Genomic DNA, 16489 nt, shown 5'->3' with positions numbered 1-16489 from the left:
TCTTGATCAAAATCTTCTATTGTAATTCTGCATTTGTTGCCTTCTGTAGGAGTTCTTCCTGCTTCTTACTTTTTTGTGGTCCTGGACATTCAATCCGGGAAGCAAGTTCTTCAGCAATATGGGAAGCTGTGTTCTTATCTTCCTGCCCATCAGTAGTTCTGCTGGTGATAATCCACACATCAGCAGCATAGATCTATAAATTAAAAGTGACACTGGAAGATCTTCATTCTTTTTTAATAATGACTTATGGTACTTACACCTCTTTCTGCCTTGCCATTCAACTGTAGGTCCCTTGGCGATTTCGTGAGATATCGAAAACCCATCTTCATTGCAGTGAGAAAAATATTCATTCGCGGATTATGGTCCATTGTCTGACAATATTTTGTCAGGGATACCATGTGTCACTAAGATGTCTTGAAGGGTTCTTATGACCATTTCTGTCGTCGTAGAATGCAATCTTCTGAGTGTAATCCACCTTGAGAAGTAATCGATGATGATCATTGTATGACTTCCCACCGAGCAAAAATAAATCCATACCCAGCCTTTGCCACCGTCTTGTTTGAAATTGTGTGATTAACAGTGGATCTCATTGTTCTGGTCTCTGTACTGCGCATGTCTGACAGTTTTGGATCATGTTCTCGATATCCTTAGATATCCCAGGCCACCATACTGAAGATTATGCCCTCGCTCTGCACTTGGTTATACCCAAATGGCCTTGGTGCAAACAATCTAAGATCTCTGATCTCAGTGGGCTAGGAATGACTAGTTTATTGTTGTATACTAGCAAGTCGTCTATAATGGTAAAGTATTTCCGATACTCATAAAACGTTTTCATTGTTCTCCCAACTGGACGTTGCAGTGGCCACCCGTATATCTAATACTGCCTTACTCAACTACAGCCCTCATCACTTTTTTGGGCTTGGCATATTTCCTGCAACATCTGTGTGCTCGCTGGCCAATGTTGTGCTGTATGTTGGGAATATGATTCTATCTCGCATACAAAATTCACATCCTGCTGTGTTGGATGGTGTACCGTCTCATATGTTTACCACATCAAACTTAGATGAAATGGAAACATTTTTGCAATCGCCTTCTCATCAAACAAAGATACCAAAGGCTTATGGTCTGTCTTGTTGACCTCACGCAATCCAACGATGCAATCGGAAAATTTTTCACATGCCCAAGTAATGGCTAGTGCTTCTTTTTCTGTTACTGTATACCGTGTCTCTGGGGTGAATTTTACCAGCCCCCTGGCGTCAGGGGTCATGGCAGGGGGCCTGGAAAATGCCTCCGGGAGAGGCCCACTTGGGCCTCGACGCCGGGAAGGCCCCGCCCCATATTACCGGCGTTGGCAAGGCCTCGTGGCGGCCTCCCCCGCCACTCGGCGACGGAAGCAGCAATTAAGTATTTAATTTAATGGATTAATGACCTACCAGCTCCCTTCAGTCGTCCCACTGCCATATTCCAGTTAGTTGCCAGGACTCCCGCGCCTTCGGATCTCCGACCGGAGATCTGATGTGGGACACAGGTGGGGAGGAGTGAGGTGGCAAGTTTTCAGGGCAAGAGTGGGGAGCAGGGTGAAACCTTTTTAATTGGTCTAGGAGGTGGTGAGAAGGGGTAAAGTTCAACGTTTATAAACTTTGGGAGGGGAGGCTGGGATTGCAAGGTAAGATTTTTTTGCGGGGGGCAAGTAATATTTTTTTTGTCAAGGGGGTGTGGGAGAGGGTATTGAAACTGGTATTAAGTTTTTCATTTTAAATTTACATTGCCTATAACTTTAAAAATTTAAATGAAGTGGAAGAGCTTGAAGCCATTTAAAAATGACACTGGCACGCTGGCATGGATGCCATTGCCGGGGATGGAACGCCCGCCCCCTCCCACATCATCGGGGGCCGGCAGTCCACCCTGGCCATGTACATGAACCACTGCGTTTAATATCGCGGCAGCTCCACGAAGCAAATCCCGCGCGTGCACCCTGCCATCTTTGAAGCTTGCCGCCAATCAGCCCTCCATGTCTGACAAAGCTCTTGACACATAGAACATCAGTCTACAGGAACCATCAGGTCGTTCCTGAAAAAGAATCGCCCTTAACCCAGTTGCGGATTCATCTGCCACTATCGTCATAGGTAGTGTAGGATTGTAGTGTGCTCAGATATCCAGTAATATAAGCATCTCTTATTCTCCTGAATGTTTGTTCCTGGTGGGAATTCCAAGACCACACTTGCTGTTTTATGAGGAGTTGTCTCAGTGGATCAGTTATCTGTGCTAAGTGAGATAGAAACATTGCTAGTGGGTTTACCATTCCTAGGAATCTCTGGAGCTGCTGAACGGTGATAGGAGTAGGAAATTCTATAATGACCCTTGTCCTCTTTGAATCTGCCATTATGACTTCTTTGCTCACCATGTGCCCCAAGAAATGAATTGAGGTGTTGGAAAATTCGCACTTCTCATTCAGAGTAAGTCCTGCGTCTTGAAGTCTCTGTAGAGCCGTTTGAACTCTTTGGTCATGTTCCTCTACTGACTGCCCATGTATCAGGATGTCATCCATGTGACAAATAACTCCTTTGAGCCCTTACAAGATGTTAGACATAGACCTTTGGAAGTTATTCCAAACGGTAACCTCTTGAGAAACAAAATCTCTTGAAAGGCGTTATAAATGTTGTCAGTAATCTTGAGGTCTCATCTAGGGGTACTTAACAAAACGCACTATTGGCCTCGAGTTTTGTAAACATGGTGCTCTGAAAAAGTTTCACTCAGCTGTCATCAACTGTGTATTTTACGTGCTACTGCTTTGTTAAGCTGTGTTAAATCAGGGGGGCTGGTAAAATCCAGCCCCTTGATACTTTGGATATCCAAGACAAAGACTGTGCACCAGGTTTGTTCATTGCCAACTCCTTAATGTTGGATTTCATGTGAGGGATTCCAGTAAAGAGGCATGCTACCTGTAAGTTGCCTCCCCCTTGAGAATACTCAACTATTTCGCCCTTTACCATGTATTCACCTCATAGCCTGATCCTGGATCTTGCAGCTAGGCTAAAGAAAGCCTTTCTGTTGAATGCCTAGGAGTTATGAATCAAAGAGAACTGTTTGGAAGCATGACTTTCAGTGCTGCAAGCTTAACCTGTTTCAGAATTTGGTTTCATGGAGAAAGATGAGAAAGCCTAAAGTGACATTTATCTCTTCTCAGCATTGTCTCAAAGGACAGTGTGCAGGATGAATTTGACACTCACCAAGACCATAGGTATCAATATAAATTAACAATTGGGATGGATGCTCCCAATGTCTTGCAATCAATTCCTTTTAGCTCCCTTCTTGAGACATTCAAAACCATAATAATTACTCTTCATCCTACCACATTGCTCAAAATAATGAGGCGAGCTCATTGGATCTCCAGGTGAATCTGCTAACAACACAATAGCAACTATAGAAAAAAAGAATACAGCCGGAATTGTACACTTGCCGGACGGGAACCGTCCACCGATTGAAAAGTTGGCGACGATCCCCGATTCCGCCTCCACTGGGCCTAGGGATCCAGACCAGATTTTACAGTCCACAGGCCCTTAATTGTACTTAGGCGGGACTTCCACCTCATTGAGGCATATACTGTTATCTCGCACAATATTGATGAAGACATCAAATTGAGTGGGTGGCAGTGAACAATCTTGCCTCACTGTGTTTTTAATAGAGATATGTTCAGTAACTCATGCATTTACATTTAAAATGACCTTGGAGCAAGAGTACACATCCTGAATAAATTCTAGAAGTTAGGTTTGTATTCCCATATCTTGATCATGACAACCAAATGAGACTCTACGCCAGAAAAAGCCTACTAATGCCCTCACATGACTATGAGTATGTGTTTTACTAGCAGCTGTGTGAAATATAAACTGCTAGAGATCACCTTTATTTATTGGTTATTGAAATATGACTGTATGCATTTCCCTGCCACCTTGAACAAGCTCTGAATGTGCCATAATAATTATCCAGTTATGAACTTTTGATACAGTTATCTGAGCTTACCGCATTTATGCATGCGCTTACCGCAAGTGCATTAGTACCCCTTTGGAGCTTGTTGTACGGACTGTATTTGGGTTTTGGAGGTTTTCCTGCAGCTCTGTCCTTGTGCCTTCTGCTGCTTATGTGCTGTGTTGAAATAAACAGTAAAGGACAGCAAATAAGAAAATAAGTCTCAAAATGCAAAACAAAGATGTATGGGTTTGATGGCACAGGAAGATATAAAAGATTTGTTGGTAATGTTCTGAAGACTAACCTGTTTGAGTTGTGTTTCTGAATTGACATGCACATCACAGATTTCACAGTGAAAGGTTTTATTCTGCAGGCCGGTGGTAACTCCTTTGTTGGTGGATGTTTTGCCTTTGACGCCCGGTCTGGGGAATGCCTTAATTGGACCCCCACCATTTCGAGCTTCCAGCATGGTTTTGTGCTTAGATCCTGTTGAAGAAAATTATAAAATATCACTAAAACAAAATATAATTGTAAAGGTATGAACTGAATTATAGGCTTATAGGCTGACAATATTTGCAACCGGATACCAAATTTATATTTATGAAATTGTTCCTAATGAAGAGATTAACCTGATTAAAAAGAAGTTTTGGCTAATTTGCAGCTTGATATTTGACAGTCAGGCAGCAAAGCAAGAGTCATGGAGCCAAGGTTGGTGGCAAATAGCTGGGAATCACTGGCTTATATATGGAAGCCACCCCTATTGTAACTGATAATGGTCAAAAGATAGGCATGCCCAGACCAATTTCTAGGCCAATGCATGGAAGGTACAGATGGGGGGCCCACATTAAAAGTTTGGAAGTAATAATGTGGGTACTGATGGAGAATACAGCACAAGGAGATGTATGTGCTGGTTACATTGAGGACAGGAAACAAGAGGAGAGATGGTGGAGGAGGATCTATTGTAGCCTGTAGAGATGGAAAAGGACTGGAAGGGATAACACACTCCGGTGGCAGTCACATAGGATAATGCTGTTGACTATGACTGCAATTTTGGGCAATGATCAGGATTCAAGCAAGGAGTGGTGGACCTGTAGTTGAATGACAAAAAGTGTTCAAGAACCTCAGAAACAAGTAGGGGTCATAAATAGTGCAACTGCTAGGAAAGGTGGAGAAATCAAGCGTGAGATTTTCAAAGAGAAGAATCATGATGGCATTTTTCAAAGCAAGAGGAATATTGCCTGAGCAAAGAGAAGAGTTAATGACGTTCATGAAGACTGGGCCAAGGGGTTGTTTGACTGATTAAATGCTGGGTCAGGGATGATTTCAGGAATAACTGGGTGGTAGCTCTCATGAAGAAGGTGAGTTTGATGAGGCATAGTAGATAGAAAAGAAACTGTAGAGTATTCAGGTGTCAAGCTTGAAATAACAGTAGCCTTGCAAGGAATCAGGGATGTGGGAGATCGTTGGCCAGCAGGATACTGAGCCATTTTTGAAGATGAAGAAATACACAAGTTCTTTGTATTTGGAGTCAGAAACGAGGATGGAAAGGTTAAAAGATCAAAAATATTTCATGGAAAAAGAATCCTTATCCTCCTGGATAATCTTGGAATAGTAAGAGGATTTTCTAACTGAGTAGAAAAGACCTGAGGTTGTTAAGCCAAATACGGTGGTGGGCAACCAGGCTGCAAGTCTGCAATCCTCAGATAACTACAAGCACTTTGCAGTTGTGAAGTGGTTAACTTAAAACAGAATGGAGAAATATATCCTCTGCTCTCTACTTGTAGTGAAATCATGAACTTGTTCTTTATAAACACACATGATTTTTCCCACAATAGTGAATACCATTGTCCTGGGATTCCCAAGGTTTGTTCTGTGGTTCCCCAATGAAATGAGGTTGGTGTTCAATAAAAAACATAGTGAAGAAAAAGGAGGCCCCCCAAATTAGTGGAGCTGAAAGGACAAACAATAAGGCCATGGAGGACCCAAAAAGGTAAGTGACCTTTGTTTTATTTGCAGGACCCCATTAGATCGTGGAGACATCCTGGCTGGTGTTATTGGACAGCTGCAAGAGTAAACCCCATTATTTGTGAAGCTGGAGTAAAACCTTTTCTCTGAAAAGGGCAGTTTGAAAGTAGTGAAGTAGAATGTATTCAAACCCCTATATCAAAATGCTAGTTTGTGTCCAAGAGATATACTTCAGGTTAAAACAAGATATAAGCTACTTTCTGAGAACCACAGTATTATAAAGAAGGAGATTGAAAAATCCCACATGAACCAGAAATGCTTTTAATGCAGATTTGAAACTGCTACAAAGAATAAGTGTTTTTCCTCCTATAATGAATCACTCTTCAAACACTATTAATGCATGAGCAAATGGCTAATGATTCATGATATTATTGAAATGCATAACATGGTACGAGCTCTCACTGGTGATAAAGCCATCAAATCATAGAAGCTTTTGCATATTTCCTTTTTTTTGAAATGGAAAAAATGAGTAATCACAAAGTTATTCACTGCAGTTTGTGCTTCAACAGCTGAAGAACTTGTTACAAAGACAAATCAAAATGAATACTGTTAAGTTTGGCAATTTAACTTAATGTGGTTGAAATAACTGATCAGCTGGTTCATTATACTTATATATCCGTTTAAAGATCCATTTTTAAGTTAACCTCAGTCCCTTTCAATTTTGTTCCTGGGCTGGACCCCAAGATTTCCCAGTCCGAGTCAGTGTTTTAACTCTGTAGCAACACCATTGTAATCTTTAACACTGTGAACAGACTTGAACGACTTTTATTTTGGTTTGCAGTCTGAAGAGTTTTAATTATTTAATTAGAACCTGTAGATTATTGCTACAGTCTCAGAGGGACCCTATTGATTCACTGGATCTGATAGGTTTAGTAAGGGCCAGTACTCTCTGAATGGACATGTAGTTATAAAATAACTTGCAGTTATATTCCCCCTTTCGCATCCACAGGATCAAATTAGCTGAAGATTGGCATCTGTGATGCTCAGTCCTCAGCGGGAGGCCAAGATGCATCATCCACTCAGCACTTCTGGCTGAAGATTGTTGCAGATGCTTCAGCCCTTTCTCAGGTGATATATATTCCAGAGGGGTCTAATGAATGGAGGATGCGACAATTGTGGGATATGCAGTAAAACCTACTGACAAGTTTAAATATTGGTTGAATGTTCAAAATGATGGCCAAGAAGCAAGGTACATGGACTGGCAGAATGGAGTGAAAGAGTGGAGAGTAAGAAAGCACAGTGCAAGTTCCAGTAGTGGGTCTGGAAGTGACTCTTGCATCAGGAAATCATCACATACTGGAGAAAGAACTCCTACAGTGCAAGAGAGAGATCTTACAGTATGAGTTCTGAAAGACATCAAAGTGCTAGTACAGGCCATAGCTTGAACAGATTACACAATGAAATGAGGACTAAAAAATAGCTTCGCAATAGATCAGTCCTTATGAGTGAAGTTTTGGTGGCTGCCAATAAACTTGAGGAGAAATTAATAAGGGAGGTAAAACAAAAGGAATTAGATAGTTGGAGAGAGTTAGGTGTTTATTATGAAGTACCAGGTAATAGGCAGCCAGCCTTGTCACTTTGATGTATTTGTACAGAAAAATCCTTGCAGATGGGACTTATAAGGTAAAAGTGAACCTAGTTGCGAGGGGTTTTGAAGAGCAGCTGGATGATATAGATGTTAGAGTGGACTCTCCCACAGCTGGAAAAGTAATCATGGAAATCTTTTTTAGCTCTTTTGTCCACATATTCATGGGATTGTAGATCAATTGACATCAAATTGGGCAGCACAGTGACGCAGTGGTTAGCACTGCAGCCTCACAGCTCCAGCGACCCAGGTTCAATTCTGGGTACTGCCTGTGCGGAGTTTGCAAGTTCTCCCTGTGACTGCGTGGGTTTTTGCTGGGTGCTCCGGTTTCCTATAAATGGATTGGTATAAATGGGTGGTTGATGGTCGGCACAGACTTGGTGGGCCGAAGGGCCTGTTTCAGTGCTGTATCTCTAAATAAATAAAAAGCTGTGTTTCTGCAGGCTGATACTTTATAGACAGAAGTATTTCCAAAACCACCTAAAGAGGCAGCAGATGCAGAAGGAAAACTATGAAAATGAAACAAATGCATCTATGGCCTGAATAACGCTTCAAGGGTGTGGTATTTCTCAGTGAGATTTGTTTTGCTGAAAATAGCTTGTGTTCAACTGTCATGCAGGCCCCCACCTGCCAAGAATGAAGCACACATTATTTCACCACATGAACATTAAAACTTAAAATTGCTGCTGGGAAGAAAAGAAGGCCTATCACAAGGAATTGCCAGGCCCCTCGCTGCCAAAGATCTTTTTTGCATACTAGCAGACAGTGTTGGAACAAAGGACCCAGTCCCAGCTTCCCCAATACACAGAAGACCTGGTCAGACCAGTTTAGTCACACGACTAACTGGCTGTTGGTTTTTGTTGAATTTGAACTTGCCACAGAGTTTTAAAATTCAGAAAGCTGTTTGTTCCTGCACTGGAAAAGATCTCTCTCCTGTCTGCTCCCATCTCTTTCTCACGGAACAGAAGACCCATTGAAGACATATGAACCCCAAGAGAGAAAAGTCTCCCACAGTGAAAAAGGTTTAAGAAGAATACTGGGCCCCAACGAAAAGCAAGACTACCTACAAAAGGACCCTACAGTGAGTTCGAAGCACAGTAAAAAAAAACCCTCGTCAGAGATTGCCTCAAACCTCTCCATTATTTTTCTTCTCTCTTCTATCTCTATTTGCATGTGAATATTGAGTATGCATGCTAGCTTGGGGCATGATGTGTATCCATAGGCATTAACCGAATTCAAGCTTAAGTTAAAGTTTTAATAAATGTCACTTTTTTTCTTTAAACCGAAGAAAGGCTGTTTCTGCTCATTTCTTTGCCTTATAATTGGAAGGTGGTGAGCAAGGATTCACCAAAGGGGGAGCTCATAACACAGTGTGTTTAAAAACATAAACCCTGTTACAATAAGACCAGGTAAAGGCGAAAAGGGACCCCTAAACACCTTTCTCACCTGGTTGCAACATCAACTAAAAGCAGATACCACAATGTTTTATTTGTATCATAAAGGAAAACTTTCAGGCATCTTCACAATGCACGTTGATGATTTCTTATGGGGTGGTACTGTGAACTTTGAGAGATTGTTATTAATAAGGTTAGAGTAGAATTTAAGATTGGGAGTTAGGCTTGTGGGGCTTTTAAATATATTGGTTTAGATAGTAAGCAGAGTAAGTCTGGAATAACTTTAAATCAACAATCCTATTTAGAGATTGTTACTCCCATCCTGGTTAATCATGCTCAGTCATCACAGAAAGATGATGTTAGATCTAAAGCAGAGACAGAGCAATTGCGAAGCTTGATTGGTCAATTGAACTGGTTGTGCACTCAGACCAAACCAGATGCTAATTTTGATGTGTTGGAGTTAAGTACTATGATGAAACACCCAAAAGTAGAGAACGTTTTAAGGGCAAGTAAAACATTTTAAAAAATTACATCTGGAGAAATGCGTCCTTAAGTTCCCATCCTTAGGTGTCCCAAAGAACATGAAGTTAGTCATTATTAGTAATGCTTCACATGTCCTGATGAGTATTCGAGTGCAGCTAGTTTCATAATATTTCTGATGTGTGACAATGGGAAATGTTGTCCTTTATCTCAGGAAGCTAAGAAAATAAAAAGGGCTTTTACAAGTACTTTAGCTGTGGAAACTCTGCCTCTTGTGGAGGCAGTGGATATGGGAATCTATTTGTAAAATATTTCAGGTGAGATTCTGTACTAGGGGCGTACTGAAAATAGGATACCCATTGAATGTTATGTAGATAATTTACTCTGTGCTAATGGCGGGCAATACAAGCACTAAAAATGCATTAAGGAGTAGTGGATTTATGAGTTTCCATTAAAGTACTCTGTATTAACTTTAAGGAATGTTCCAAATTGACTCAGATGAGTTTCCATAACAATTCTTTTTCTTTCTTTTGGGCCTCCTTATCTCGAGAGACAATGGAGCCTGGAGGTGGTCAGTGGTTTGTGAAGCAGCGCCTGGAGTGGCTATAAAGGCCAATTCTGGAGTGACAGGCTCTTCCACAGGTGCTGCGGAGAAATTTGTTTGTCGGGGCTGTTGCACAGTTGGCTCTCCTTGCGCCTCTGTCTTTTTTCCTGCCAACTACTAAGTCTCTTCGACTCGCCACAATTTAGCCCTGTCTTTATGGCTGCCCGCCAGCTCTGGCGAATGCTGGCAACTGACTCCCACGACTTGTGATCAATGTCACACGATTTCATGTCGCGTTTGCAGACGTCTTTATAGCGGAGACATGGACGGCCGGTGAGTCTGATACCAGTGGCGAGCTCGCTGTACAATGTGTCTTTGGGGATCCTGCCATCTTCCATGCGGCTCACATGGCCAAGCCATCTCAAGCGCCGCTGACTCAGTAGTGTGTATAAGCTGGGGGTGTTGGCCGCTTCAAGGACTTCTGTGTTGGAGATATAGTCCTGCCACCTGATGCCAAGTATTCTCCGAAGGCAGCGAAGATGGAATGAATTGAGACGTCGCTCTTGGCTGGCATACGTTGTCCAGGCCTCGCTGCCGTAGAGCAAGGTACTGAGGACACAGGCCTGATACACTCGGACTTTTGTGTTCCGTGTCAGTGCGCCATTTTCCCACACTCTCTTGGCCAGTCTGGACATAGCAGTGGAAGCCTTACCCATGCGCTTGTTGATTTCTGCATCTAGAGACAGGTTACTGGTGATAGTTGAGCCTAGGTAGGTGAACTCTTGAACCACTTCCAGAGCGTGGTCGCCAATATTGATGGATGGAGCATTTCTGACGTCCTGCCCCATGATGTTCATTTTCTTGAGGCTGATGGTTAGGCCAAATTCATTGCAGGCAGCCGCAAACCTGTCGATGAGACTCTGCAGGCACTCTTCAGTGTGAGATGTTAAAGCAGCATCGTCAGCAAAGAGGAGTTCTCTGATGAGGACTTTCCGTACTTTGGACTTCGCTCTTAGACGGGCAAGGTTGAACAACCTGCCCCCTGATCTTGTGTGGAGGAAAATTCCTTCTTCAGAGGATTTGAACGCATGTGAAAGCAGCAGGGAGAAGAAAATCCCAGCGATTTAACATCCGCAGCACTTAAAGCAGCCAGAAGTACTGCACAAAGAACAGCTAGGCGTTGCGCAAACGACTACTGGCAACACCTATGCAGTCATATTCAGCTGGCCTCAGACACCGGAAACATCAGAGGAATGTATGATGGCATGAAGAGAGCTCTTGGGCCAACCATCAAGAAGATCGCCCCCCTCAAATCTAAATCGAGGGACATAATCACTGACCAACGCAAACAGATGGACCGCTGGGTTGAGCACTACCTAGAACTGTACTCCAGGGAGAATGCTGTCACTGAGACTGCCCTCAATGCAGCCCAGCCTCTACCAGTCATGGATGAGCTGGACATACAGCCAACCAAATCGGAACTCAAGTGATGCCATTGATTCTCTAGCCAGCGGAAAAGCCCCTGGGAAGGACAGCATTACCCCTGAAATAATCAAGAGTGCCAAGCCTGCTATACTCTCAGCACTACATGAACTGCTATGCCTGTGCTGGGACGAGGGAGCAGTACCCCAGGACATGCGCGATGCCAATATCATCACCCTCTATAAAAACAAAGGTGACCGCGGTGACTGCAACAACTACCGTGGAATCTCCCTGCTCAGCATAGTGGGGAAAGTCTTTGCTCGAGTCGCTCTGAACAGGCTCCAGAAGCTGGCCGAGCGCGTCTACCCTGAGGCACAGTGTGGCTTTCGTGCAGAGAGATCGACCATTGACATGCTGTTCTCCCTTCATCAGATACAGGAGAAATGCCGTGAACAACAGATGCCCCTCTACGTTGCTTTCATTGATCTCACCAAAGCCTTTGACCTCGTCAGCAGATGTGGTCTCTTCAGACTACTAGAAAAGATCGGATGTCCACCAAAGCTACTAAGTATCATCACCTCATTCCATGACAATATGAAAGGCACAATTCAACATGGTGGCTCCTCATCAGAGCCCTTTCCTATCCTGAGTGGTGTGAAACAGGGCTGTGTTCTCGCACCCACACTTTTTGGGATTTTCTTCTCCATAACAATTACTGGTTTCTCATATTGTGTTTATTACTCCCATTCCAACAACAGCTTTTTCCAATTAAGTCTGACAATGATTTTGTGCAAACTGAATCGATTTATCACTATATGTGACCTCCATTTCCCAACTTGCTTTACCATTTGCTGACAGAGAAGGGTATTTCCACAATTTCAATGAGCAGTTAAAGCAGCTGATGCAGTGGTGGGGTTCATGTAGTCAGCAGAGGTGAACACACTTCACACTTGTTGGCCAGTGAAGAAGCAGTATAGGTACAGCGTGGAGTTTATTGGTGGACATGTTGAAAGAGGAGCAAGAACTTTAGATACAACAACTAGAGAGATTTGAAGGCACCATCAGCACTTGGAACTAACCAGACAATGAGAGTGACTGGTGCAAACCTGATGCAGAGGACAGTCCTGCACTGAAATAAGCCCAATTGATATTAACTGAGAGAAAGAACATTATGTTAAAGCCAGTTTGTTTGATTCTGTTTAAAATTTTAATTTTTTGGATTTGTCAATCAGGCTTTATTTTAATAAGAGCGGTGAGCTGCCAACACCTAATGCTTGTGCCCTGGCAGCTTAGCAGCAAAGCACAGATGGATTGCAGGCTGCTAGGATGGCAACAACAGCCTTCAGGTTGGTCCTACAGGTTTGTTGGAGTTGGTCAGATTGAAGTCCACAATAGTGATGAGGGGCTGGGAGGAGCAGGCGAGCTCCTCTTGGTCCCACATTAAGGTAAGTATGTATTTTTAAAACAGAATTTTATTGGTGGTGGCCTCCAGTGCTCCTTTTAAGAGCTTTTTGGTTGGAAAGCAGACACAATGAGGTTCAATTTCTAGACCTATGTATTAGCAAGGACTAGTGTGGAATGAGGTTACGCCTGAACAAAAACAGATGTGTGAACTTCTGCAAGCATCATGCAGCCACGGAGCAAAACAGACGGAACTATGAGTAGAAGTTTAAGTGACCATTGCATTCAAATTACATCGAGTTATATCACTGTACAGTAACAGGCCATTTGGCACAACTGGTCTATGCTAATGTTATGCTGCACAAGAGCTTTGTCCCACCATACTTAATCTCCTTGTATCAGCATATCCTATTTCTTTCTCCCTCATGTGTTTATCCACCTTCCCCATAAATGTATCTATGCTATTTGCCTCAACAGCTTGAGGCAGCACATTCCACATTCTCTGGGTAAAGATCTTTCTCCTGAATTCTCTGCTGGATTTATGAGTGACTATTTCATATTAATGGCCCCTAGTTCTGGTCTTCCTCGCAAGTGGAAATGTTTTGCCAGTGTCTATCCAATCAAATCCTTTCATTAATACATTGTATTACATAGTATTTACAGCACAGAAACAGATCATTCAGCCCAACAGATCCAAATTGGTGCTTATGCTCCATGTGAGTCTCTTCCCACCTTTCTTTATCTAACCCCATCCACAAATCCCTCTATTCCTTTCTCTATCATGTGTCTTTCTAGCTTCCCCTTAAATGCATCTATGCTAGTCAACTCAACTACTCCTTGTGGAAGCAAGTTCCACATTCTAACCACTCTTTGGGTAAAGAAGTTCTCCTGAATTCCCTATTAGAATTATTAGTGACCATCTTATGTTTATGGCCCGTAGTTCTGGTCTCCTCCCCCACCACCCCCAAGTGGAAATATCTTTTCCAAGTCAACCCTATGAAACCCTTTCAGACTCGTGAAGATCACTCTTCAGTCATCTCTCTCCTAGAGAAAAGAGCCCCAGCCTGTTCAATCTTTCCTGATAGGTATAACTTCTCAGTTCTAGTATCATTCTAGTAAATATTGCTTGTACCTTCTCCAGTGCCTCCATATCCTTTTTATAATATGGAGACCAGAACTGTGAACAATGGTCCAAGTGTGGTCTAATTAACATTCAATACAAGTTTGACATAACTTCTCTGTTTTTCCAATCTATACCTTGAGATATGTACCCCAGTTTTTGGTTTCCTTTTTTAATGTCCTTAACAATTTCCTTAATAACCTTTGTTACTTTTAGTGATTTGTGTATCTGTACCCCAAGATCCCTTTGCTCCTCTAACCCATTCGGTCTCCTACTATCCAAGCAGTATATGTTGTGATAGTGTATTTGTTAGTATGTTAAATATAATCATTTAAATATATGTTTATTCTAACATGTATGTCATCACAGAAAGTGATATAATATCATGTGATCCAGTTCCCTTGCACAGTCAGCACGTGTACTCTCCAGTAACAACAAGTCTCAGTTAAAGTGCTGTGTTCAACCTCTATGCCAGGCCTTCATTTGTATAAATCTAGAAAGAGAAAATACAATATGGTGGCAGCGATAGTGAGTCAAGATTGATCAACAGCTGAAAATGACAAGTCAAGTCAGAAGCCCCACCTGATGCAGTGCAACTAGACCACAGCTTTCACATCGGGAGAACAACAGTCTGAGTAGAGATTGAAGGTAATTTGGGTGCACTGCTGGTTTTGCCCCAAGCCGACAAAACAAAAATCAACAGTAGCTTCAGCCACAGGGATCAGTGCACCATCATGTTTGGCACAGATTCCTTCCTGCCATCAATGCACTTGCACGCCATTAGCCAACCCTGATACCAGAGCCCCTCATGCCTACAAGCTCGCAAGCCCGTGCTGCAGCAACACAGCTCAGGGCGTGGATCCTGCTCAGCTCAGCAGACATCGCAGTTTACATAATTCATTCCGAGAGTTCATCATCAGAGAAGTCACATTCTTTTGCTTGCTTTCTGCATCAATTAACAATGTCGTTCAAGCTCTCATTTGCTTTCTGTCTATACTACATGAATTCCAGGCAGTTTCTCAGGCGAGAAAAGAATAGAAGACTGAGGCAATGGCAGCCAGATTTCCAGAGATGGACTGGAAAGCACCTGATGTCCCAGATGAATTCAAACTGTTTAAGCAGAGGATTGAACTATGCTTTCTAGAACACAACGTTATGGATGTAGAGAAGGAGGCTATAAAAATGAGGATCACCAAAGGAAATGAAAGTCTGCGCAGAATCAATACCTCTGGTTTATCTGATGCTGACCAGAAGGATCCATCAAAGCTATGGGCAACATTAGAAAGTCAGCTTAAGAATAAAGTCAATTTCAGAGTACACCACCTGAAACTCATGCAGTATAGACAGAAAGCAGGTGAGAGCTTGGATGACATTGTTAACCAATGCAGAAAGCAAGCAAAAGAATGTGACTTCTCTGATGATGAACTCTCAGAATGAATTATGGAGTTATCCCGCGACCCCTATTGAGGTGTTCCAGAAAGACCCCTTGAAAAAGGACATGGTGGGGAGAGTATGCTACAGGACGGACACAGATACGAGGCAATTATCGCAGGGAAGACAGTGTTTGCAAGCCTTAGGGTCTGAGATGCCTGTCGGTACAATATCCAAGGCACCAAGGCAGAACAAATGTGCAGTAACTGCAGGCTGTCCCACCAACCGCATAGATGCCCAGCATACACAGACATTTGCAAGGCATGCAGGCTTAGAGGACACTGGGCCAAACTTTACAGTAAGTCCAGCAGCAGGAACATGGGGAGAAGCCAGAACGGGCAGCGCTCAAACCGTAGAACTACACCACTCAGAGGCGAAGGGAGGTGAGACACTTCCAGGCATCGCTAAAAATACAGACCCATTCATGAAATGGTGGAACACCTGACCAAAATGGATGAGGTGGATTGTGGTGAAGACACTACAGGTGAACAGCTATTTCACATGATCACCTTAGCAGAACAGGTCCATTCCATTAACAAAACAGAAGCTATTGCAACAGTCCAGATCATCTGCCCCAATAAGGCTGGATGGCATTGACTGAGAGTGAAGATTGACACAGGTGCAAGTGCCAAGACTCTACACCTGTCTGCATTCTCAAGGACATGTACTACGAGGCATGGAAGTCTGTGGTCCTACCCACAAGCCTGAAGCTTACGGCATACAATGGCTCGACAATAAAGTGCCTAGGTTCCCTAGACCTGGATTCCAGGTACAAAGAGTCAACATGGTCAACTCAGATATTCTACATAATGGATGCGCAGGATCAGCAGTGGCAGGGCTGCCAGCATGCAACGAACTTAACATTGTCACCATCCATCAGCTGACCCAGTCAGAAGACCACAGCAGTCAAAACAGGTGCACACCTATTGGATCGGTACAAGACTTCCAGTGGTTATACCCTGACACGGTTGGGAATTTTCACGGGGATGCAGTCCTCCACCTTAAAAAAAGGTGCTACGCTGTCAATTTACCCGCTGTGAAAATGCATCATGCACATTCGAGAAAAGTTGAAGAAGGAACTGGATGGAATAGAAAAACTAGGCATCATTCGCTATGTGCAA

At 43.0% G+C, this 16489-nt stretch overlaps 1 protein-coding gene across 6 annotated transcripts in view; it reads right to left on the bottom strand.

Annotated features, from left to right (window-relative positions):
- The window catches only part of LOC137385236 (zinc finger protein 385D-like), an 812282-nt gene that overhangs the window by 14152 nt on the left and 781641 nt on the right, over positions 1-16489 (bottom strand). For 5 of the 6 annotated variants that reach the window (XM_068060224.1, XM_068008611.1, XM_068008597.1 and 2 more), the window contains 2 exons: positions 4271-4452; positions 4021-4143 (listed from right to left, as the gene is read on the bottom strand). In XM_068060224.1, coding sequence (XP_067916325.1) covers positions 4021-4143; positions 4271-4452 — 305 coding nt within the window. The remainder of the gene's footprint in view (positions 1-4020; positions 4144-4270; positions 4453-16489) is intronic. The other variant, XM_068060229.1, reaches the window with a different exon arrangement.

The sequence above is a fragment of the Heterodontus francisci genome, chromosome 2, assembly GCF_036365525.1.
Source record: "Heterodontus francisci isolate sHetFra1 chromosome 2, sHetFra1.hap1, whole genome shotgun sequence".
Classification (NCBI taxonomy): Eukaryota; Metazoa; Chordata; class Chondrichthyes; order Heterodontiformes; family Heterodontidae; genus Heterodontus; species Heterodontus francisci.
This window is presented reverse-complemented; position numbering and strand designations above follow the sequence as displayed.